The 27,118-nt window shown below is 38.0% G+C and overlaps 1 protein-coding gene across 1 annotated transcript in view; it reads right to left on the reverse strand.

The window, feature by feature from the left end:
* PRDM5 (PR/SET domain 5) overlaps window positions 1-27,118 on the reverse strand; it is a 95,129-nt gene that overhangs the window by 40,244 nt on the left and 27,767 nt on the right. Inside the window, exons 6-14 of the mRNA XM_019474656.1 lie at window positions 21,436-21,619; window positions 20,554-20,728; window positions 19,619-19,711; window positions 19,230-19,351; window positions 16,804-16,883; window positions 10,257-10,341; window positions 8,796-8,953; window positions 4,735-4,821; window positions 3,184-3,277 (exon numbers count right to left, since the gene is read on the reverse strand). Of these exons, the coding sequence (XP_019330201.1) occupies window positions 3,184-3,277; window positions 4,735-4,821; window positions 8,796-8,953; window positions 10,257-10,341; window positions 16,804-16,883; window positions 19,230-19,351; window positions 19,619-19,711; window positions 20,554-20,728; window positions 21,436-21,619 (1,078 nt within the window). The remainder of the gene's footprint in view (window positions 1-3,183; window positions 3,278-4,734; window positions 4,822-8,795; window positions 8,954-10,256; window positions 10,342-16,803; window positions 16,884-19,229; window positions 19,352-19,618; window positions 19,712-20,553; window positions 20,729-21,435; window positions 21,620-27,118) is intronic.

Below are 27,118 nucleotides of genomic sequence, written 5' to 3' on the forward strand. Positions count from 1 at the left end.
TGTAAGAATGTGTCTGTTGCTTAAGAACTATCACTGCCAAAAACTAAACTTTTTCCATTGCCTTTGGCAGATAAGACTAATATTAAAGTTACGAAATAAATTTCTAATATTAATGTATGAGAAATAAAGAAAGAATTTCCATTATGTGTTTTCGGTCAACAGGTTTGCACTGTGCTAGATCAAGAGGTTTGTTACAAAATAAAATAGCAAGAGATATACATAGATTCTCTTCAGGCCTAGGCACCCTAGAGAATGGAAGTAAACAAGAATATCGACTTCAGCTCTTGAAACCACTGAAGGAAGGAAACTTTTTCAGAGTACTTGACATGAAATTACGGTATCAATATCCATAAATGCCTCCAAAGATGGAAAGAGAGCACTGACATAATATATCCTACGGTGCTTTCCCCCAGAAATACACGACATAATTTGAGTGTCTTTCCTGGGACTGGCTTTATCTACTCCACTGATGCACTCTCCTTAAGACAAAACAAGATCGTGAAAATCAGGGTTACTTGTGCTTTACTTGAAATGAACAATCTTCAGTGCCCACTTCTGCTGACCCCTGTAGAAGGAGCTAATTAGTATTTCTCTTACTAACAAACATTCTGCTTGTAGATTTTTACCCTGGAAAGCAAATACATAAAAAGGATGATGTCCTTCTCAGCAAATGCAATCCTGTTCATGCATGTCTCCACAATCCTAGACAACTGAATGATCCGAGCGAAAATGCTCAGGGTTACTCATTTGTGTTAGCCAGGTCTCTCGTGGCCTCATGAGCTAGTATTAGCCAAGTATGAGCTACCATACACTTATCATGTATCATACATCCTTCCTAAACACTACAGCTGAGAATAAAGGGTTTAGCCCCAGCATTGCCAATGACATAATGAGAACACAGTTACTAAAAGTATTATCAGCAGCATGCCTAAGAGAAAAAGCTTGTCTGACTCTCAGAAGACAAGTTACACAGCTAGAACCTAGGAGAAAAAGAAGTTTGGATTTTTATTTTTTTTTAATAATTTGTTAGTTAGACATATTTGATCTTTAATTTTGAAAGTTATATCCGTGACACCTTTTCCAATTTCAAGACAGGAACACCTGAAAAGTGAGTCTATGAAATATATTTTTTTCCAGTAAATTAAGTTTGTGAAATAAAATTTAAGTCATTCTACATCATTCTGCAGAGTGCCTGCTTCTAAAACAACAAGGGGATACTGAATTTAAAAAAATAGATGATGTAAGCTGAACTTTAATGTTTTCCTAGAAGTTTCAAGCTTCACAAACAATTTTTTCTTTCCTACAGCACAGAACAGTAAAGCCAGCTAAATACATCTAGAGATTCTGGTTTGTTTCTCTCCTTTCTTTATAGAACAGGTATATTTCAGTGCTATGAGAGGGACTATCATCCAGCTGTAGCAGGACAACGCCTGTAATTCTGAGTTCTGAGTTATTTGAGAAACTCATTATGATGGCAACACAAACTGTCAGGCTCAGAGTTAGGTGTTAGGTCGTTCTGAGTTATTTCAAATATGAGAAACTCATTATGATGGCAACACAAACTGTCAGGCTCAGAGTTAGGTCATGAGGGGAAGAGTTCTACATTTCTTCACTGGGAACGGAAGCTTTTCTCAGACAACAGCAGAGCCCCTTGTTTTGATCACAGCCTTGAACTGAAAACTGTTTATTCTTCAGTTCATCCTAGTAACGACTTTCACTTTTCACTTTGCTATTGGTCTGTCAACACTTCTTTTATAGGACTACAGACAAGAGAGATGCAGTATGACTACAAAAGCTTTGCTTATATTCTGCTGTATTAAGGCCTCCTTGTTAGGTTGGTCAGTTGTTGGGTTTTTTTCTCCAAAGTAAGAAAAAAAAAAAGGTTTAAAAATCTTCCCTGTGATTAATAAAAATACCAAATATTACTGGTTTAAGGCTTTGACTCATTTTGGAGACAGTTCTAGCTAAGATGGCAGGAGTTACCACCTTCAAACACCTACTCTGTCCCTCAGCAAGACATGTCTCCTTTTGCACCAAGGAAGACTGACTAGACAATGTCTGTGCCACTGCAGTTCACAGGCTGATATATTGAATATTTGCTTAAATAGTGGCGGGGGGGGGGGGGGGGGGAGGGCCCACAAATCAAGCCTAACTCAGAGACCTCAAATTTCCTGAGCTCCCATCCTCTTGAAAAAAAAAGTCAAAGTATATGTTTTTAGAGAGACCTTTACCAAGGCCTACAATTCTGCATACTGTGAATTACTGCTTTCAGATATCCTGCAAATACTTGGTTCATTAGAATACACAGGTTTTTAACTTCCCCCCCATCATTTTTAACATTTAACATTGGAAAAAGATTTTACAAAATTCAATGCTTTGTGAAATTGCAGAAGCTTTGAAAGATAATTGTAAAAGAACAAACTAAACACACCGGTCTAATTCATCATCTAACAGAAACACTGTTATACTGGATTAAAAAAAAGAAAGATTTGTGTTTTTTTTAATTAAACCAATGTAAATATTACCCAAATCAAAGCACCATCTTCTAAGCTACAAGGATTTTAGGCCATTAATATTTTCTAAAATCTAAATTGCTGACATTCACATGGTTGAATTGTAGTCTAGGGCTCTGTAAATATTAAAGACGGAGAAAATTCCACCAAAAAATAAATCTTTAAACAGCCAGTTAAAAAACAGTACAGAATGCCAAGAACAAGTTACTCATGAGGGAAAATGGCCACAACATTCCTCTGGGTTGCTAGTTCTATGCCAGAGGCAGGAAACATAAGCCTGGACTGGCACTGGAGAGAGAATCTCAGTTTCAAGCTCTAAACCGGATTACCTACAAAAGCTGAGTGAGCCACGAAGTTATCTTTGCTTCCATTTCTCCTTCCTTAAAATGGAGGTAACACTATCACACTTAACACAGAAAGAAATCTCTTGTCATTAGACCTCAAATCATTGCTAGATTTTCTACAGCATATTTGGATTTGCATTTAAGTTCATTTAAAGACAAGGTTTGAATTTGGCTCTGAATTTTCTAACTCCCTGGGATTAGAGTTGAATCTTAATACTAATTTAACATAGCAAGTTGCATATTGGAGCAAGGTGCCATATGTCTGTTTTTCTCAGTCAAATGCGAGAACTGAGGAAGTTCTTTTTCCTCTCTGACTTAGCACTTACTGTTATGGATTAACAGATGTCTTTGTAGAGAGAATGGGGTTCGGAACAAGGCTTTGCATTCCTCACACTGGAATGGTCTCTCTTCAGAATGGGTCTGCAGATGAAAGACAACGTGTCAGAGGAAAGGCTCAGGGAAATCAATTAGCTGTCATTACAGTAATTATAGCTAATTTTCTAGACTGGATTCAGGAGGGGATATCATAGCAATTTGAAACATCAGGGGATGAAGAATTAAAACAATCACTCTGCCATTATCCAGAATCCTGAAAGTCAGCATAGCAGCTACCTAATAAATGTACCTTCCCAGTCTTCAGAAGTGTTACATGAGGTGTGCATGTAAACAGAAATAAAAATATAGAATAACCAGGAAAAAAACCTATAAGCTCAGTTGCATTGCTTCATCGGTACTAACACTGGCCTTAAGTACTTACCAATATGAATAAATGCTTTAAAATTAAACACATATACACAAACCTCTTTTTCCTCAGTTAAGTATGAAGGTAAAACTGATCTGATTATCTCAAGATAGTATCTAAAATTTGGCAAAGAAAATTTCTCAAATCATGAGACTAGTCTTACATATCCTTGTTTCAGCTTCTTGTATTAAAAGAAAAGAAAACAAAACAAACAAAAAAAACCCATAGAAGCACCAGTACCGAGATTTTGTTTGCTGTAGAAAAATTCATTGTAGCTGAGAAACAGCCTCAAAGCCATAAATAAAATAAAAGGCTAAGCTTGGATGAATCTCTCAAACTGCAGAGTTGCTGAAGCAGGTTTCTTTTCTGGAACTTAGGAAACATCCAGCTTCATTCTACTTTTGTAAATTTCAAAGCACTTTCCCTGTTTCCTAGTGTTATTAAGTGCTGTCCCACCGTAGACAGCAAATTAATCTATACAATTTATTATCTACCCAATTTCCTACTATTTTTGCAAAGGAAAGCAAGTTTTTAAAGCATTGGTGTCTAAACATTGTATTAGCTCACAAGGACCTTAAGTAGAAGCTGCAGTGCCAAGAGGAAAAGGGGATGGACAGTAAGCGTTTTATAATATGCACAAAATTCGGTAAATTAGTTAATTTTGTAGACTAAGGGTAAACATTAGCATAATACATATTTATATAACCTATTTCCGCTATTCATACCATATGACATTTATAGCTATCCCTTAAACTACGGAGAAAAAAGGGACTGTGGGGAGTCAGCATGATTATTTAGATGTAGACTGAGGGCCTTGCCTAGACTGATTTTAACACAAATGTCCTCTTACATACACAACAGTACCAAAACATTAGAGTACTTGCAATGGTATACAGAGGCTTCAGATTCAAAGTCAATCCCTTGACCTCAGCCTATGTCACTTAAAGCAAAAAGGCAACTGGAGCACCATCAAATGTGTGGAATGTATCACACGTTACATAAAATCTGCTGAATGTTTCAAGTCCAGCTTCTACAGGTTTACATCACAGTTAGCATTAGTTGACACCCTGCTTGGCAGTCTCAGCAGTCAGGCCAAGGATTGACAGGTCATGAAGAGACTGAACTACCTTCTCACCTCAATAGGTGGTTCCTCCAGAACAGGGTTGAGACATATTGACGAGACACTGTGGGGAAGCTCGCAGTGCTGCTGTCTGTGCTGTACCTGTTCTGTGGATAAATAGAAGGGTTCAGTCTCTAGGGCTGTCAATCTGGCACCTTTCACGAGCGCAAAATTCATGTTGTTTATTTAAAAAAAATGCCCTGTTTTAGAACACTCACCACTTGAGTGATAGTTCTGAAGAGCACAGTGATTTGTACAGAATTCCTTCTTAGCATCTCCTTGACAGTTCTCCTAGTATTTTGATCAAAATACAAGTATTCATCTGCACATCTTATCTTCACTACAAAAGAAAAATCTAACTAGGCATACCCACGTGCAAGGGTACACAGATCACCCGCCTCTTTTGTGAACGGTCCAGAAACAAGCTAGGTCTATTACAAAAAGCCATGCAAATCTTAATGAGGAGAGGTATCCCCCCAAACAAGCATATTAGTTTTAATACTGTCCTTTTTTATCCTACTAATAGGTTCCAGATCAGAGATGGCTTCCATTCAGTCAGAGCAGGGGACAGCCATACGATCAAAGCAACTGAGGATGGGCTCTTATGGAGTATTTCATGGGAGCCTTTCCTACCATAGCATTTGTGGAGGCTTAAATCCAGCCCAAGGCTACTTATTCCCAATAGAGAAACTGAGGGAATATAGTTGTTTCAATTCATTATGCTCCTCAGGACCAAATAACCCTGGATTAACCATAAACCCTTTAAAATCCTGTGTCTGCTGACCTATTTCTGCTCACTGTCATATCCTCATATTTTATTCTCTGAACTCATCCTCCATACATAGCAACAAAGGAGCAGATGGAACAAAAACTTCACTTTCTCCTGTATGGAAGTAATCTGCATTATATGGCACAGAACATGCACCTTCATCCAATCTAACCTGGATGAAAGGTGACTACTTTTATCTGTAGCACAATCCAATATGACATTTGCCTCTTAATTTCAGATACTATTCTCTTCCCTTCTCACAAAAATGGAACCGTATTCTTCATATGATCACTTAGTCACATAATCTGAGCTTTTTCAAAAGACATCTGAGCTAGTTCCACATCGCATAATGCTTCCCAGTGCTGACATCTCCAAGCAAGCGACAAAGCAAGCTTGCACATGCACCTAACACAGAGCAGTGTAGTACTTGTATGCAGAAGCAGCACATCAGAGAGGTACCACAGGAAGACTAACAGTTCCTGCCTCTCAGACCTGTAGCTATAAGGGCATAATGAGTGCTAAGTTCAGGTTCACATCACAATGCTCCACTGAACAGAGCAGATATACTCTTAGCAACTCCACTGTCTATCTCCCAGTGAAATCCCGTGAAATGTGAGGAACTAATCTGCTTCTGCACCTCTGAAATGACCCAACATTCACCCGCATCTGAAAAACATTTAAAAGCACATATTGTGGGAGCCATTTTTATTCTGATACTTCCAACACAAAATCAGATTAAATAACCCCTATAAAGGAATCACAGAAACAACAGCAACAAGTTTCCATCTAAAACACAATACAAGAATTCAAAGGCACAAAATGTATATGTATCCTGTTCCATATTATAAATAAAAAGTATGTACCTCTGCTGTAAAACCCAAAGAGTTTTTCCAAGCATGTTGCTATCAAACTTGAAAGCATCTTTTCTGCTAAATGCTGTTGATTTAAGTGTTTTTAACTACTATACCCATCATTCCTACTGCAGGTTTCTAAGCTCCCTGCTACTAGCACAGTAACCACACAACTACTAAACTGTTGATTTAAGTGTTTTTAACTACTATACCCATCATTCCTACTGCAGGTTTCTAAGCTCCCTGCTACTAGCACAGTAACCACACCCTGGAACTCAAGAAAGCACTGTGAAATTATTCAGAGTCCAACTTTTTTTCCTCCAAAAGAAAATGAAACCTAGGAGGACGTCTTAAAGGAATAGACATCTAAAGAATCATTAAAAACCCGAGCTGAAGAAATACATAGAAGTACCCATCATTCCTACTGCAGGTTTCTAAGCTCCCTGCTACTAGCACAGTAACCACACCCTGGAACTCAAGAAAGCACTGTGAAATTATTCAGAGTCCAACTTTTTTTCCTCCAAAAGAAAATGAAACCTAGGAGGACGTCTTAAAGGAATAGACATCTAAAGAATCATTAAAAACCCGAGCTGAAGAAATACATAGAAGTATGATACACAATAAAGGTTTAAATTTCCACTGTTACTGGATCAACATTCTTGTGAACAAGCAAAAGAACTATCGTCCTCTTCCCCTAGTAGCTGTGCAGCCCTTCCAAAATCATGGCACTTGAAACTATTTTGGCATCCCAAACCACCACATCCTTGACCTACACCTTAAAATTGCTTTTGTGTACACACATCCATACTCCCCTCTGTTATCTACTACCTCTCCTTGTTTACACTGTTTACTCAATGGATAGAGGTGTGCTTAAGAAAGCAATTCAGGACATCTATGTCAGTCTCCTGTCTCTCATGCTCATCTCTTCATTTGGCAAGTGATATTAGAGACCTAAATGTGGATGGGTGAATATTCACAGCTGTTTGGGTAAACTTTATGTAAACACAGGAATAAGTTTCTTTCATTATAGGACAGAGTTGATTTACAGCCAGTACTATGAACAAACAAGTTTGGGAAATAAGTATTCCAACGTGCTTTAAGGAATTCTGTCAAAAGTAGGTACTCACTGATTCTGTCTAAATTTTAATATTTTTCCCATTAAGTGGAGCATCTAATCCTTGCTTATGCTAGTGGCACTGCTGCTTTAAACACAGAATTGGGTCAAAGTGTTTACTCATTCATACTTAATCCTGAAGTCTGTTTTCAGCCCAAACTCCCTACCAGTCATCAACTACAAATTAACATAAGGAAACCTGTAAAAAGTATTCAAGATATGGAAGTATCTTTCCAGATAGTATTTTACACATTTTACTTAGAATATATCCAATTTGTGAGATTCTGCCCCATTTCCTTAATAAAGTCTAAAACATAAGATACAATCACAGCATATATGGGAGCTAATCTTGTCCTTCAGCAGGTTTCTGCATGCTTTCTGTTTTAGACAGCCATCACCATTTCATCCTACAAGAGGTATTATTATTACTCTTACATGATTTATGGCTGAAAGTGCAAGAGATGGTGCAAAGATCCTGTGCCAAATTCCCAGATGGCATATAACATGAGCCAAACTGCGAAAGACTTGTAAGTATGGGTGTATTAGTTTCATCAAAAAGGGGGAAAGAAAGGGGAGGTATTTAAAAAATGTAAAGAAAAAAAAGAAAAAAGAGCAAAGGGTTCCAAATACTGGACACAAAATCAGACAGGTAATTTTTTTTTTCCTCTTTCTTTTTTACAGTCTTCTAATTCTGAAACAGCAGTCATGAATATAGCCTTGCCATTAAAAATATAACCCCACGTTAAAAATAATGACAGGCATTATAGAAATTAGGCCAAGCAGATTTGAGCTTAAATCAACAGAAGCAGAGCATCCCTTCATGAGCCTATTTTTCAGGTAACATTTCTTCTGATGTTGGTTTAATGTGTGAACACTACCCAGTGCAAATCCAGTATAGTTTGAAAGCATCTGCTGCTAAGTCCAACAATGACTGCAACAGGACTACACTTAGTTTTATTCAAATATGGCATTTTTTTAAAAAGCAAAAAATTTGAAGACATTTTAGATCAGTTACATTTTGAACTTGATAACCTAATATTTAAAAAAAAAACCCAAACCACGCAAAAAAAAAAAACAGAAGAGTCAAAATGGGGATTTATTTGATGCTTTTAACCAAGCAACTATGATTTCCTTCTGCTTATTTAACTTTTTTTTTTTTACTAGAATTCATTTAGTATTTTGAGATTTTGGATATAACAAAGAACACTAAAAAATACATTCTCCAATACTTTAATCCCATGTTTATAAGCATGCCAGAGCTTAATGATGAACCACTTAAAAGAAAAAAATCTGCAAATCTGAGGCTGGCAGACCTGTAAACAACAACAGCAGAGTGCTTTACCTTCTTGTGATTCTTGTAAACATTTCTGTGGGCAAATCCCTTTCCACAAAGCTTGCATTTATAAGGTTTATCTTCACTGTGTATTATTTTGTGTGCAGTCACTTGATCAAGTCGTTTGAAGGACTTATTGCAAACCTCGCAGGTGTAGGGGCGTTTTTCTGCAGAAAATGAGTGGGGGACATTTAATCTCCTGTTTATACAGGGGGAGAAGATGAAAGGCAGAGACAGTCATCTCCTCAGAGAGATTTTTGCAATTAAGTCAACCCAATTAAGATTAAACCAATTAGAAAGACATCTAATGCCCTTTATGTTAGACAGTTAAGTCACTTCACAAAAGATGAGCCATGGTGTATCTCAAGAAATTGGCACATTCTTTGCAATAATCATTGCTAATACTAAATTCTGATTAATTAGCTTAAATCAAAAGAGAATGACTTCAAAGAGGAAAACTCTGTTTCCAGATTACAAATGTGAAAGAGGGCATGACAGTTTAAATGTTTTAAAACTTAATTAACAATATACATATTAGCTTCTAAACCCAAAAGTTCCTATGCAAAAAGCCTTTATGCTTCAACTGGTGACTGCAACTTAACTACATTAATGCTCATCCAAAAGTGTCAAAAGAAAGCTAGGAGCCTCTAAGATACAGATTATGTTACAAGAAATGAGCTTTTGGTGCGGACTGATACCAAGAAAATAGTTCAATTATAAGCCTGTGCAGCTGTAAAAACCTGCATTTTTTAAATGCTAATGTATTTGACAGAACAATGTTTGTGTTTCCATTGTGTTGGTTGATGTTTCTAATCACTGGTGAAAGACACAGAAACACTAGATTGCAGTGATCAGAAATCCTGGCAGAGCCAATTTGTGTCATACTGCCAAACCTACGGACAGGCCACTCCCCACTCACAGTGACCTGTTCTGGCAGAGGACAGGCACAATGAAATATTTGTGTGTGGTCTACGAAATGCTGTAGAGTATGAGCTGCTTTCCTCTGACTGGAAACTACGTGCACATGAGTCCACTTATATGTATGCACATACATACACATGAATGAATGTTTCCCTTCTTACCACAGATCTCTGTCTGACAGCATACCCCCAGCTCACATCCTCTTCTCTTCAACGTGAAATTTCAACCACCGGTTCTTCACCTCCTCTACAAGCCAAGTAGCAACCTTTTGCCCCATCCCAGCTAACTGACATCATCTACCCCAGCTAGCATGAAAAAATAGCTTGACAAAGCAGCAATAGGAAGAAGACTACAGCATTACACTTGGATTTTTGAAAGGCTTAGAAAGAATAGCTTAGATGGTTTCCTTGGAACCTGAGATTTGCTTGAACAGCTCAGGACAACACAGAATTCATCAAGCCTTCTATAAGAAACTAATTCAGGTAAAATTCAATGTATGTTAAATACATATACACACATATATAGGTTTGTGTTATTTTTGCACGTTACCTGAATGAGTTATCATATGGCGTTTTAGCTGGTTAGCAGAAATAAATTTCTTGTCACATTCCTGACACTCAAAGATCTCATGGACCTGCAAAATGAGTGTTTAATGATAATTAAATATGTGTCTCAAACAAGATCACACATCTTACATATACAGAAATTCTCTAACAGACCATAACTATTTCTTAGCCAGTAGCTATACTAATACTCATGAATATTCTGTGATTTCCCCCTTGCTAGTCCCTTGGTAAACAACAGTATCTCTCAAAAAATAAACATTCACAATTGCAAACAAAAAATTATCACTAAAACTATATTTAGAAACATAGGTTATGCAAATTTGCAATATCAGATCCATTTAAAATATCATTATTATGAAAGCATTAAAAAAACAGATGCAGAATACCTTTTCAGAACATTTCCTTCTAGTCAATAAGACTTAAGTAAAAATAACACAGTTAACTCCTTCATAACTGCTGTTAAGAATTTTAAAAAACAAGTACTATCAACTCTTTCAGGATTGTTTCTCTTAAAAGCTTTTAGAGGCAAGACAGTGGAGGGGCAGTAGCATCTCTTAAACTGTAAATGCAGTAAGCATTAGCAGGATTTTCAACATCACAGCACATAACGTCATCCAGGATTAAATGTTGGAAAAACAGAAGAGGCAGTTGAGAGCTGCAACTTCTGATAATTAAAAAAAAAATCCTGTGTTATTTATTGTTCCCAAAAATCACAACACACAGATAGTTCTCCACCTGTCAAGATTACCGTTCACCTTCCACTCTGTATTACATTTGCCGTCGGCAGCCTCCCCTCAACCTAGTTACAGTGCAACTGAACATACATTTCAGCTTTTTGGAACTGCAGCCTTAGACAGCAAAACTTCCGGGTAGAGATCACATTTCATAAAGCTTTTTTGGAGAACTCTATAGACTTTCTGTAGGAGAATGTAGCAGCTAAAAATAATAAATATCAATGGTTCAACACAAATACTCTAATAAAAAACATTTGCAGACAGCACAGTAAAGAAGCTTAACTAAGACTTCCACTTAAACAAACAAAAAAACCCACCAAAAAGAGATTCTCCATAAGTATTCTGCCTCACCATGGTTTTATGCTGCTACTCACAAACTAACTTTAGAGCAATTTAAATGTTTTAATAAACTAAGCGGTTATGCCATTTCCTACAATCTCTGCAAACTTGCACGCTTTGGACAGTGATGCTTAACGAAATGCTCGTACAGAATCAGGTGGTAAGCTCAAATGAAGACACTCATTCTAAATACTCTGTTTACCCAGCTGCATTTCAGATTAATTTCTCTTACACGCACACGCAATCTACTAGTCTATCCCTTCCCAAAAGATCTAAATTTTTACTTAGATTGTTGACTGAAGTTTACATAATTCTGCAACCAAGTGCTACCAGAATCCCCCCCAACACAATTATTTGAAATAACTTGTAAGGTATTCTTAAACAGAATATTTAATCAGAACCCAGACTGTGCTTTAACACTATACAGATGTCTGATCTCAACTTATGAGCATTGTTTAATAAACAGTCTCATTGAATAAATTTGTGTCAAAACAGACTTCCATGCATGTGCATTAAAAAGCTACAGATATCATATATATTCTATAGCTGATACTCTTTAATCAATTGCTATCATATATATTCTATAGCTGATACTCTTTAATCAATTCTTTAGAAAAGAATCAGACACAGGCTTGTGTGCACGTGCATTAAATAGCTGTAGCTATCAAGCATATATTCTATAGCTGGCACTCTTTAATCAGTTCTTTAGAAAAGTGCACAATTACACGGTAAAACAACAGTAATAAAATATAGCAAGTATTTTTATGAATAACGATATTCAAAAGGATTTTCATTTTAAGAAAACCTGTCAAGTAACATGCTCGATGAGTATACAGGCTGTAATACCACAGACAAATGCTCGTGCAATGATTTATTCCCATAACAAAATTAGTCTCATTAGGGGGCTGTAACAGCTATCAACATAAGCCTCTGTTACATTAAAGTCAGAACATACTTACGATTGTTTCATAGGCATTTGAAGAGCTACACCTTCAGAAAACAACTTGCTAAGTGCTATACAAAACAGCGAGCTTCTGAACAAGATTAATATATGCTCAGATAAATGTACTCCTTCACTTACAGGACTGACGATCTTACAGGACTGATGATCTTAAAGTTTTCATGAGGTCTATTGAAAAGCAAAAGGTCATTCAAAAAAGAGTTTTGGGGGTGAAACTGAGCTAAAACTTTGAAGATACAAGTAATCCATGATCAGCTTTTCCAAAAACTAAATTGAGTTTCAGTCTACCACTCCAAGAACTGGATGAGACTGTCTGTTGGAAGGCAGTGCTTTGACAGAGCAAGGATATGAGAATATTGCATCTGATTGAAATTATTAAATGTTATTGACAATTTTAAAGCGGTGTTCAAAATTTGGTTCCCTCTACCTTTCTACGGCTTTCATAGTGATTGTGAAAAATAAAGGTTGCACAGTAGAACAAAACACTGCCCACTGTTGAACAAAAAGGGCAGGAAAAAACCCAACATAGAGACACTTGGAACTGGCAGGTGAAAAAAGGCGGGGGGGGGAATCACAGATGATATTTAAGAGTGACTCTCCTCACTATAATTTTGCAGGAATTCCAGTTCTACAACAAAGAAAGTTAAGAAAGAATCAAGGATTTTTCATCAACAATAAAACACTCTCAATCTCTTAGAACAAATGATGAGTAGGATCCTTCTTGGTTCTGTCATCTTCTCTCCAGCAGACTGTGCTACAGCATGCCTCTTAATGGAATCTTACAGATTCACGTAAGAAATCTGCTAAGAAATCCAGAAGGGCAACAGCACAAACTAGTCTTACCAGTGAAGCACAATCCTGCGTTTCATACAGGCATTTGTTTTCTGACCTTTTCCAAAATCAAAAAAGCTTTACTGCCTTATACTCAAAGGTATCCTTAATCATCTTCTTTAACAGGGGAATTAGCTACTTTTCCATTGAAAACACCGGCCTACAAGAGTCAGAAACTCACCCCGCAGCTGTACAGCCAGAGAGAGACATACCCCCCCAGTCTACCTACAAGTACTGAAAATGTAGCGCCGTCAATTCTGACTGCATCATCCTGGGAAAAGAAACCAGCAACGCTGGGATTTGTTTGAAATTTTCTTCCCTTTCCACTTACAGAGCAGTAGAGCCTCAGGGGAAAGGCCTGGCAGCCTGTGCTATTCACGTATATATGCTCATGTTTAAGTTCCTGTGAGCAATTCAAATCCAAAACATGAGACACCTACATTCAAAGGTACAAAAGGAACCCTTTAGCAAGAATCTGCATCAATGAAGACAACGCTCCCCTCGCTTGCTTGCTCACTATTATCATTGTTGAACGACCGAATTTTGCATTTTACTTAAACTTTAGAACGTAGTATCAGCATGTAATTCAGATGGTGTTTCATTTGCTCTGGCAGTAGACATCACAAACCTGCAGAAAGGAGATTTTACAACAAACTTTTTCATTCTATTACCCAGTCTTCTGTAAGCTCCTGTAGAGCATTTCCTGAGTTGTGTTTGCTGGGAATTTATTTTTTTTAGACTATCATACCACTTCGCAGCCCAAATCATGGACTACTATAAACGTCAGATAGAAGGATGTCACTTTACAATTGGAGGATAAGACAAAAGAGAACTGGTGGATACAGGCAGAATGGGAAACAAAAAGATACTGAGCGCCACAAAAAGCAATAGTATCAGTGGATCAACGTCATAACTGTTGTTAAGTTTTGTAGGCATCACACAGGAGGGTTGTATTACGGTAAGTAGTTCTGGAAATCAAATAGAAAATAAAAAAAATGTGGATGAGACTATTCTGGGTAGGACTGTAATCACTAAGGAAGACAAGATCAGAATCCCAAAGATTTCCACACTCTGAATGAAGCTCCAAAACATGCAATACTTAGGAAGCAGAATAACCACTACAGAAAACATTAATGAATTCCAAACAAACTATGAATAACGAGATTGATGCTGCTGTTAGAAAGCACTGTCATTCTGAGATGTATTAATAGACATTTTCTCTGTATTAATAAACTCAGGACAATCATTCCACTATACTTGGCACTACCAAGGGCTCAACTACGCATCACTGCTCCTCTTGTTTGGGCAGCTGACTTCAAGAAGCATATATGTGAAAAACAGAGAATCCACAGGAAGAAAGAGCTTACTAAGAGAAAAAGTAGTTTGGAAAAACAGATGCATGAAGAAAGGTTGAGATAACTGTGTTTGTACAGCCTAGGAATTGCAAATGGAGTTCATAACAACTTTGCAATATGCTAATTGTTACAAAGAAGACAGTGGTGAATTTTTCTTGGCATTCTCTCAGATAAGACAAAGAGCAATTAACTCAATTTGCAGTAAAGAAGAAGATTTAAGTAGGACATCAGAAAAAACGAACACTGGACTAAAGAACACATTCAAAAAAGTTGATGGCACTAAAGCTGAAAGTCAGAATACAAAGACATCTATGGAGGTGGTAGAATTTTCTTTAGTGGAACTTTTCAGGAGATGAGACAGCGCATATCTAGGATGATTTAGGTACATGCTTACTCCCCCTCTGCAAAACATAATGGGCTAGAAAACCTCCTGAGGTCTCTTCCAGCCCTACATTTCCTTGAATTTATGGAGATTTCAAAAAAAAAAAAAAAAAAAACAACAATTTTAAAAAAAAAAAAAAAAAGGCCATGCCACCAAAAATTAGCATGACACAAGCAACAGGCTGGAAAAACTAAGGGACAGAAGATAATGACAGCAAAGTTTAATTGTGCATGGCTAAGAAAGGGCTTATCTTTAGACATTTAAGACACAAGCAATCCGCAAGAGACTCAAAGCTAAAAATGGGTTTAAATCAAAGATGACATGAAAGCTACAGATCTGAACGACCATATCTTCAGAGTGTAAACAGATCTCAATCTCCTGTATAGCCACCCTCTTTACATTCTTTCTCTGTGTTTGTCAGATTTCTCTTTCTGTTGTTTGGGCTTATTTTCTATTATCTCCTATACTTTACCTTTTTATTTTCTACTTTTATTTCTTTACATTGACAGGAAATGGGGGGGGGAATCTCTTTTCCTCCCTGTTTCACCTATTATTTTCTTACTGTTTTCATTGCCTGTCTAAATATTTTTGGCAATGTTGGTGATGGATCCCGCACCAATTCCTACAAAAGCAAAGTAATTAAAACAAACAGAAGGCATGAGCCCTACATGCAATCTTCTTCACTATCCGATGTAGGTGTATGAATCTGAAATATCTTTTTTCTGGACGTCTTAAAAGAGGAGCCAATCAAGAAAAGGAAATAAAGAAGTTCTATGCACAAAATCTTCATGGTGATTCTTAAGATGAATAAGTGCTCAACTGACCTACCATCAATGCTAATTGAAAAGCTCATTAGTGTGTGTCATAATGTCTGCACAGAATTACAACTACTGAAAAAAACCAAACACTTTAATAAAATGGACACACTAACCATGGTATTTCGCATTTTCAGGGCCACCATAAGGTGCACTGATGCGTGAAAACTGTACTTATATGTGGCAAGGCATACCACGATTTGGTCTGAGGAGTAACAAAGTATAGCCCTGTTAGACAAGAAATGCAGGGCATAGTAATACAAGCAAAGAGAAAAACAAATTAAAAAGGAGGGGCCCCACTATTTCCTTTGCAACAACATATTTTAATTGATATAATCTATATCCTCAATGGATTCAGGTTATAACTAGGGCATTATTAAAGACTTACAGATAATCTGATAAACAGTACAATGTAGCTTTTTGTAAAAACAGAATCTCCTGGGTTTTAGCGATTTATCAAATTAATCTTGCAGGGACTTCCTTTGGGTATAGTGGATTCAGAATCTCACATTCATAGTCCATCTGTATTTCTATATGAACCCCCTTATTTCCAGTAGATACTTTTCAAACCGTTAACCCCTCCTGTTCTGGTTATAAAAGATTATGTGCATAAACAAAAAGACATTAAAAATTTGTTTTTGAGGAAGAAATTTTTACTACTGCGTAACTAAATTACAAATAACACCCTTACTATTATGTCACAAAGTAATAAGAAAGATTGATTGTATTTTGTACAAAAACCGAAGGCTCATGAACCTATTTTATGGTCTGTATGTATCCTATCATTACATAACATACTTTTACATTCAGCTTAGCGTTTAAGAATGCTGAAGAACAGCAGGCAACTTTGACTTAATGTTGGAATGCATAAATGACAGAAGCACCAACATCTTTGTATTTGGTAAAAGATGCATTAAAAGTTCAGGAAGATTTTTGGTTTAATCAATTGTGATTACAAAAATAAATACCCACAATAAAATACATTGGTTTTGTAACCATGAAAGAGATTACTCAAAGGTTTGCATTACAGCAGCTTTCAAGTGACCTAAGCACCACAGTCTCACATCTTAGTGAAGTCAAAGCCTGCTGTGGGTTAGCCTTCATCTTACTGACCTTTCGATGCTCTTGGAGATTTGTTGCTGAGGAACATTTCTTATTGCACACTGAACACATCAGCTTCTTCCTAGAATTTCCTGAAACAGAAACAAAATACCACCAACATCTTAAAAAGGAAGTGCTAAGAAAGAACCTAAATATTTCCACTGAGTCTGTGACTTTTCACAGGTCATTTGACTGACATAAGATTTTTACATTTCTATGCCATCTTCAAAGTGTTTCATATCAGGAGTTCTCTGTGGGTGTCCAACAAACCAGTTACTGATGGAATGTAAATCAAGAAAACTAGAACAATAAAGAAAAAACCCTTCAAATAGATGTTATCACACATCACCAATCCAATATGAAGAGCACAATTCACAACCAAGAACAACTCACTTTGTAACTGAACAGCTGATTCCTTCAAGAAGTCAATCCAGGAGTTAGTGCAGCAATGACAAAACAGATCCCAAACTGAAGTCAAAACTACCATTTCCCATTTTTCTTTATTCAGAAAGCATTAAGCATTCTACTATACAAAACAATATATCATTAATGGTCTTTAACTGAACAAGACAGGGAAATTGTATTAGCACCAGACCATGAATTCAAACCTCGTCTAAAATGTAAATTACAAAACAAGCTACAGGTCAGCTACCAGATGTATTTTCCTTCCCCTGTCACAGTTGCTTTAAAGAGTGACAGAGCATTTAATTGGGTTTATCTATTATTTACCTTTTGAAATTCATTTTAGTAACGCACAAAGCTTTTTATTGCAAGACAAAGCCACCACAAACCTAATTCTTTGTTTAATTACATGCCCGTGCAAGATATTTCCTAGCTTATGTAAAAAAATGTTCATATTACACTGAACACTAAAAAGAACAGACACAGAACAAAAGAGGAGGTAGGTACTGCTTAGTCAAGCACAGAGGAAGTATGGATCATAAATGAACTTATTAGATGGCTTTCAGCTCAGTTTTTCAGACTCTCAGCATCCTATATCTTTCCTGCTCTTGCTGTCCTAAAGAATCCATATTATGTTGATTCTTCTTACTACAATGTACCCTGTCAATTGATTGGTTCAATACTTAAATTTGTAGCATGAAAAAGTACTTAATCTCACATATGCATTTGCTGTTATAAAACTTATGATAAGTATTTATATATACACTGATATGCGCATAAATACAGTAATACACTTCGTACTTCAACTTACAAGAACATTAAAATGAGACCTTTTCAGAAGAGAGAAAGGTGATAGTGAATATCTGTTCATAGCTTTGCGTAACGGGCAACACATGTAACAATCCTTTCTGCTTTCTCTTGCCTCCAGGTAACGCAAAGCAGGAAGGAATTCTAGAAGTGTCCCTCAACAGTAGTAGTTCATTTTCCTTCCTGCACTGACACCAGTTGTGCTTTCTATGACTCCCAAGTGGTAAAATAAAAGCTCTGCTCGTTGTGCAGGCAGAGCAAAAATATCCTCCAGGCATCTGCTTTCAGTCGTGTCTGGAGCGATCATTCAAGAGAATTGTGGAATTTGTATACCACTACATAACTGACCAAAGCTAAGCCTAAACATAGTAATGCTCATGGATGGAAAAAATTCTTACTGATACTGAAAAAAGGAGATAATCTTTTATAAGTATGGTTATGGAAGGGTTTCTGTACGCTGTAAGAGTTTGGCAGAAGAGATTTCATGTAATGAAAATCTTACAAAGCATCTCAGTGCTGTCATCATCAACTAAAGACTGTTTTCTTTGCACTCTGGTATTCTGCTGTCCCCACTTACTGATCTTTCATTGACATTGAGAGGGGACATGCAGAGAGAGCAGGATGCCAGAACTGAGATCTGCATTGTGGACCTGAGAGCAGTATTTTGCCCTTTCATGAAAACAGAGTGAAGTTTGATTGAAAACTATTGATTCACAGTGCACAGATACAAAAATGCTAGGGCCTAACAGGACTAGTGGATTGTCTGGTCTGGCTTCCTGCACAACAGAGGCTATAGAATTTTATGCAATACCCTCATCAAGCCTAATCGTTTGTGAAGCACATCTTCCAGAAAGACGTCCCATTGTGCCCTAAAAATACTAAAATATCAAGAACTTACCACTTCCTGTAGCAGTTTGTGCCAGTGGTTGATTTTCCTCACTACTGAAATATTTTGCTTTATCTATTATTTGCCTCGTTTAAACTTCCCCAGATTCCTATTACATTTTCTGCAGTAGACTAATGATTCATCTTGTATACAGTAATTTCTCCCTGGGGGAGGAGGAATAGTTACTCTTGCAATTAGTTACTTCTTAATTTTCTTTTTGATACAGATGAATCCATTAAAGAAGAAACCAAAGACAAGGTTTACTCTGATTTGCAAATTTAAGACTAGGAACATGTTAGAGGTTTTTTTTTTCCCCCCGAAGAAACATTAAACTCTTTCTTACCACTGTGAACGTTCTCTTTATGTTTTTTCAGGGCATCCTTACTCTTGAATCTCTTGCCACAGCTATCTGCCTTGCATATGAATCTGGCATCCCCTCTGCATGCCTCCTTGTGCTGTTCGTAACTATACGGGATAACCAGTTAAAAAAAAAAAAAACAACACATAAAGCAGTATCTACAGAAACCAGACACACAGCAAGTACTCTGAGCTTAACGCATGCTGCACTCCAGAGTTCCAAGGCCACCTCATGCATTACTTACAGCAAACAGGAATGAAAGCATTTGACTTCTTTCACTGTTAGGATTCACATAAACTAACAAGCTTGAAAGCTAACATGCAAAGGGAGGCCAGCAATGATATGACAGCAGTCCAGTAACTCAGACACAAAACCTCGATTCTGAGCTGAAGGAAGTATTGCAAACAGAGCACTGAAAACTTCTTGAAGAGTCTCCTGGGCTGATATTCTCTGTGCACTGAAGTACGCTAAAGAAAAATAAAAAATAATTAAAAAAAAAAAATTAAGGGGAACATTCTACAACTCACACAGGCTTGCAGTAGCTTAAAACATATATACAGCTCTACAAATCTTTAAGTAGGTGAGTAATCTCTTTCATATGTGAAGTCTCCTGGAATTTAGTGGGACTAATCAAATGCATAAACAGCAAGAGTCAGGATCATACTGCTGTATCCTCACACAGATTAATCTTACTATGGATGATGTAAAAATTTACTCAACTTGCTATACAGCACAAATCCAACTTCCACTATAGACTAGAAGGACCAAGTCTAAGTTCAAGAGAAAATATTTAATTGCCTCCACCAAATATTTCTCTGCTATGTAATTTTATTTATTTCCATTATTACAAGAGCAGCCTTAAGTGCATTCTATGCAATATGAGTCTGTTTCTTTCCAGTATGAGTTAGATTAAATGTACTATCTATAATCACTTAAGCATTTAATGTACTATCAGTAATTAAATATATAATAAAAAGTAATATATCTATTTAATTGCAAGCAAAAAATATATAAACAACAAAAGACAAAAACTGATGGAGACCAAGGGTTTTGCACCAAACAGCAGCTCTGATCTGGTTGGCAGTGTATGATTTTAAAACATAAAAAATTAGCGACATTTTTGCAATTCAAATTGAAGTCTCCATCAAATACAAGAAATTAACATATTAAAAGACTAATGTAAAGGGTAAGGGTACAAACACATAAGCATAAAAATTAAAGCTTAAATTGTGATTAAGCCAAGAGAAATAAATGATTGAATTAAATTAATTTAAATGATCCCTGAACAAACACTCCTGTTTCTACTCACTGTCTTTGTAGAGCTTGTTTAACAGGGAATTTCTTTCCACAGTTTCGGCACTTAAATTCCTTTTCCTCACTGGGTTTTTGGTGCAAGGTCTGAAGATGTTCAGCTAGAATCTCCTGGCTGGCAAAACTGGATTCACAGTTTGGGCATGCATGGTCCTCTTTACAGGTGAGGAGATCTGCATGATTGGAGGCAGAAACAGTAAAGGAATAGTTTTCAGGGAATGTTTTGGTTATATTAAGAGAGACTCCCTGCCAGAAACAGATTATGCAAAACGGCATCACAAAATTAACAAAAGACATTGTCTCTCAATGGATTATAGACAGCCTATCTTGAGTGGATTACCACCAGCATTACTGAAAATGGATGCAAAGTATTAAGTTGGGTGTGACTTAGGCTGTTAGCCTAAATTAGTCATCCAGGTTGTCTCTACTTTGGTGAAGATGCTGAGAATTCACCAGACAGCTCAGGTCACCTACCTTTTCTTAAACATCTTACCTTAGGATTGGCTGAACAGCTTTACGAAAAGGTTTATTTCTCTCCCATCTAAGTAAGAGGGAAACTACCCCTCTTAGATGAAAAACTTAGCTTCCATAGACTATATGTCCGGTGAAATTAACTCCATCTTTAGTTCAAAAATTAACGATAACTTCTCATGAAATCTAGGCTCACTCATTCACTCAGCAATTCACAGGGCTGGCTGCTTCTTATTAGGCAAAGAAAAGAACCTCAACTCAAACCAAATTAAAGAGATAGAAATCATACAAGAGCTCAGACTAAACCTGGTGAGCCCCCAGTTCCCAATCCTATACAGTTAGTGCTCTCTTTCTTCTTTGTTACTACTTTTAAGCCCTCAAGTTATCCTAATTTTTACATATTGCTCACCTGCAATTTTTTCACCAGCTGGTTGCACTTCTTTATTGTTGCCACTGTCTTCGTCTTCCTGAATAACAGTTACTTCTTCTTCTTCCTCCTCCTCTTCTTCCATGTCGCTGTCCAAGTACCCAATCAGAAGTTCTGTGTCTGTTTCAATATCTTCCACAGCCAGATAGAAAATATTTTCCCCTTCCTGTTGCAAACAGTAAGTAGAAGCAATGAATAATGATGTCAGACAAAGTAAAATCTAGAGACAAGTACGGGACCCTGAACTAATATTAGCCCTCAACTACAGAAGGGCTGGCTCCATTCCTCAGGGACCACAATGCTAGAACAGCCTTTCTGAGACTTCTTTCCTAGTGAGGCTGCATGGATAAAGTGCCCTTGTATTCTGGTATTCTGGAAATATGCCCCTGCCTCACCTGTGAGGCTTTTCCAGTTTGCACTGTAGCCTAGACCAAGGTGAAGGTGGTGTTAAAGTCCTCCTCTCCTGCCACACTCTGCCTGACAAGAACTTCAAAGTTTTAAAATGAAACATTTGAGTATTAGAAAAATAACAAAATTTAAATAAACAATACAGCTTTAGCTCTGTCCCGTTGGCTGCATGAATCATAATCCAGCTTTCAGTAGCATGTTTACATAGTGTTATTTTCTCTGTCTCTATCTGATTCCCAGCCTTCTTCATGAACAGGCTTTCAACCCTGGTTAGTTATCTTAACTATCAAGTTAGCAGGCACATCTCTAAAACACACTTTAAACCACTAGATCAAAACCTTCTGCTGGTTTAAATCAGTGTAGATACACAGACCCACAGAAGGCCAAAGATCCAGCCCAGATTCTGCATGAAAGGACAAACTACATAATAACAAGCTCCAAAACCTTCTCAGTAATAAATAAACAAGCTTCCAAATAGAAACATAAGCTAACAACTTTGGTCTTTGACATTGTTTATCTAAAGTTACCAAGGTTGGCTGGGGGGGGGACTATAGCAAAACCAGCTGTCTCCTAAGCTGATACACAGAGCTGCTTTTTTTTGCCATATGTGAACCAACTGCTTTAGGTACCACCCGAAGCGCCAAAGACGACTCATTTTTACACAGTGAAGACTTTCAAGTTCTATCATAAATCTTAAAGCTTATCTGATTAACATCCAGAAAAGTTAATTGAAGCTTCTTTACACTACATCTAGCCATATATTTTGTAACAAGCTTCATAGCACAAGGACAAGATAATGATTTTTAATTTTTGTAATATACTAAGATTAATTTAAACTGTCAACAGGGATGCAGTATTCCTCGAGCTTTAGAAGGTCTGTTATATATTACACAAGATATTGTCACACAAGAGTGAAATCTATTTAATTCAATAGGCTTGATACAGCTGCTGCTTTCAAGGACGCACCACTTTTCTGTCCTTATCTCAACAGCAGCATTTGAAGACAAAACAAATTATGCATTTTTTTCAAGATACATTCTGCAGTCCAGATATGTATCACTATGCCACCCTAACTTTTGCATACATCTAGAAATTGCTGTTTTTCACATGCCTCTGTCAAGTTGCAGAGACCTTTAATTTATTACAGTCTAAACTCAAAACAAATCATGTACTGAAACTCTTGACATGAGGAAAAGTAAAAGGTCTTTCTACACTAAGTCTCCACTTAAACAGGATAAAACCACTGGGGTAAACCTCCAATATATCACTGTTGAGGACAACCTTATTCTACAAGCAAGACAACCTTACAAATGGAAGCACATACCTATTACTGGCTTGCCAAAGGGGAAAAAAAAAAAAAAAAAAAAAAAAAAAGGAAAAAATAAAATAAAAAGCCATGTAGTCCAGGCAAAAATAAAGTCCCAAACTTACTCATTAAAGAACCAAAGAGCACACCTTTCAATCTGACCATATGTGACACATCTTGCATCACACAGTAAGTCTGGGAGAACAGCAACCAGAACTAATTATTCAGGTTAACCTAGACCAAGTGCCTGAATCCCAACAACCAAGTTCTTATCAACACTGCTGCATCCTCACAATCTCTGCACTTCTCTGCCTCATGTGCATCTGGGGCTTATTTTATTACTCTCTGTGTCTAAAAGCATCCTGGTTCTTTCCTATTTGTGTACTTTTGGTTAGTAAAAAGGTTAATGGAAGAAGCACTAAGGACTCTAATGCGTAAGTGATCTTGGTTGTATTGGCACTGAAAAGACATTAGCTTCCATGCCAATCCAAACTAAAACACTGCTCAAACTCTTTCCTCCTCCAAGGCTGATTTGTTTGGCTTTTCCAGCCAAATAAATGCTAATAGTCAGGTATTCGGAGCGTTAATTAATCCAGATATACCCACACTACAGTAGCTCCTCAGGCAGCATCTTCAGTCAAACCAATGGAAGTTCTCCAGAACCACGAAGGAATTTAAGTCTCTCCCTCCACCAGCAGCACTTGTGTGAAGCACATTTATCTATGTGCATGCAGACATAGACACAGTGAAGGTAGTAAGAAATCTTTCAAAACGTTTTAATAATCCTCCCATTTACTAAGAACGCATCTACAGTTGTTCCACTTGCCCATCTGCTTAGGCCATGCCGGTTGTTTTGCTAACAACGTTCATCTGCAGCGGGCCACAATGATCCTTGGGAGAAAACTCCAAGTGCTGGTCACGGTAGCATCACAATCTCCCTTCACGCTATTCCTGGTTTATTATTCCACTTTTCTTCTGTCGTGGTTTAACCTCAGGTGGCAACTGAGCACCACACAGCCGTTCACTCACTCCCCCCTCCCTAGTGGGATGCGGGAGAGAATCGGAAGAGTAGAAGTGAGAAAACTCACGGGTTGAGATAAAAACAGTTTAATAATTGAAATAAAATAAAATAATAATAAGAAGAAGAACAACAATATACAAAGCAAGTGATGCACGATGCAATTGCTCACCCCCCGCCAACCAATGCCCAGCCAGTCCCCGAGCAGAGGCCCCCCCCTGCCAGCTTCCCCCAGTTTATGTACTGAGCATGACGTCCCATGGTATGGAATGTCCCTTTGGCCAGTTGGGGTCAGCTGTCCTGGCTGTGCCCCCTCCCAGCGTCTTGTGCACCTCCAGCCTTCTCAGTCGGTAGAGCATGGGAAGCTGAAAAGTCCTTGACTAGTGTAAGCACTGCTCAGCAACAACTAAAACATCGGTGTGTTATCAACATCATTCTCATCCTAAATCTAAAACACAGCCCTACACCAGCTACTAGGAAGGAAATTAACTCTATCCCAGCCGAAACCAGGACAGCTTCTCTCACCCCCTGCCTTAACTGTCATCTTTTAAGCTATAAGCCACACTGATCTGCCCAGCAAATACAATTTTCTTGTTCCAACAGCTCTTGCTATCCCATTTTTGCTCCACTACAGGCACCTCTCCCATTCAGATTCTTGGCTTTTCCACACAGTTACACACCTTCATTTGTGCTTTGTAAGAGGGAAGGCTGAGAGGGAACATGGGCCAAGAAGCACTGACAGCCCATCACGCTTTCATCCAAAAGTGTAAGACAGATGTGTCATCACTCCTGAAAGCGGAAAACACAGGAGGAGGAGGAAGCAGAGAGTCTTGTGTTACCTGAGGGAGAGTAGGGCTTTTCCATCCTCCAGAGCTTGATCAGCTGGCTCCAACCCAGCCTTCCTAATCCTTACCAAGTTTCCCCCTGTGCCCACAACCACTCCTCTTAAAGTCCTACCCAGCTTCCCTCTACACCCAATTTCCTGGCAGCAAGCCAGCTCTTCAGCCTACCTGTTCTGCCAGTTCTCCTTTGCTACCTCTCCAAACAAGCACACTCCCTTTCCTGATCTTTGCCTGCAGCTCCAGGGTGTCACGTTTGCCAAAGTAAAACCAATCATGGCAATGTCTGTGAGGGCAGAAACCCCAATCCAGGAAATGTGTGGAGGTGATTTCTTGGGGGCTGTGGCAGAAGACAAAGCCACAAGCTCAGGCACAGGAAAGGTCAAAGAGGGCATGCGGTGCCAGGAAAGACACGATCAGAGTAACAATGCCTTCCCAAGAGGGAGAGCAGATCAGGTATCCCTGGGGGACAGTGGGTGAAGCAAGGTAGCCTTCCAGAGGTGCTGCTGGGGACCAACAGACCCTTGCCCCTCTCAAGCAAGGAAGGGGAAATGGATGGCACAAAGAGACTGGGGGAAGCTTTTGTTGTTTTCACACTAGTTCATACATTGGAAAATGCCTGACTGTTTAAGGCACGTATCCCTGTCCCAAACAGCATGTTTGTGGCTCTCATCAGCCAGGAAGCAGATGGATCCCAGAGAGACTTCTCTTAAAAAAAAAAAAAAAAAAACACAAAAAAACACCCCCACACACCTATAACTCACACATGTAATGGAGACATTCAGCCCAGGGACCAAGACTATATCTAATGCGAGGTATAGCAACTGAACCACACACAAAGGAGACAGAAGCCTCAGCTCTATCTACTGATCTATTCCTATCGTGCTGTATTGCATGTTAAGGTAGCCGACCTTTGTGTTAAGGTAGACAACCTTTGAGACATGAACATGAGATTAAACAGAGCACGAGGTTAAACTGTACGGCAATTCCTGCATTTCCCCTGCATTCTTATGCCATACTGCAGTTTTTAGTGATAGCTCCCGGGGAAGGTTAGAATATTTTTCCAGCTGAATATTCTGTATTATGATAGACTTTTTTCTTCTTTATTCTTTGGTTACAGTTATTATCTTGCATTAAATTAGAAGCCATTGCTTTTAGTTTCCCATCTGCAGAAGAATGTGTTTTACTGCAGTAATGATACTACATACCCAAATCTTGCAGTTAAACTCCTCAGAATTTGAATGATGTGTACAACAGCAATACAAATGAGAGCTGGAAGATTTCCCCCCCCCCCACCTTGCAAAAAGAAATTCATCCAACCTAAACTGTATGTTTCAATTCAGTACACATTTTCTAATCTTCCAGCTTAAAAATAAAATATTCTTGTTTCTCTGTGGGGAGAACAAAAAACTAAAGCGGAAGTTCAAAAAACTAATTCCAGCAACATCACAATTCTGGTGGCTCTACAGAGAAGCACTGAAACTTTTGATTGTTCTCACTGAAAGCTTTTGTTGTGAAAAGTAAAACACTTTTTTTTTTTCCTCCCCTGCCTTGGGAAGGTTGATGTCAGCAGCATTTTAATAGCATGTGGCCTATACGTGCCCAGTAGGGCACCCCTGCCAATACTGACAGATATTAATGAACCTATAGGATCCTGAACTGAGATACTGCAACTTACTCTTGGAAGTCTCTTTTAGAGAGGTTCTGTGGAAAATACAAACCATCAATTAAAAAATATAGTCCATTTGCTTAGATTTGAGAGATGTGTTTACATCCTTCTTTTTATAGAGGTTTTACAGAGGAAATCTACAGGTTTCCCAACTTTAGTTATACCTTCTCTCAGAATCACAGAATGAAGGCACCTTTGGAGGTCATCTCATCCAACCCGCCCTGCACAAGCAGGGTCACCTAGAGCAGACTGGCCAAGACCATGTCCAGATGGCTTTTGAACATCTCTAAGGAAGGAGACTCCACAACATCTATGGGGAACACGTGCCAGTGCCCGGTCACCCTCACAATTAAAAGAGTATTACTTAATGTTCAGAGGGAACCTCCTGAGTTTCAGTTTGTGCCCATTGCCTCTGGTCCTGGCAC

This window comes from Aptenodytes forsteri, unplaced genomic scaffold, assembly GCF_000699145.1.
Source record: "Aptenodytes forsteri isolate BGI_AS27 unplaced genomic scaffold, ASM69914v1 Scaffold317, whole genome shotgun sequence".
NCBI lineage: Eukaryota > Metazoa > Chordata > Aves > Sphenisciformes > Spheniscidae > Aptenodytes > Aptenodytes forsteri.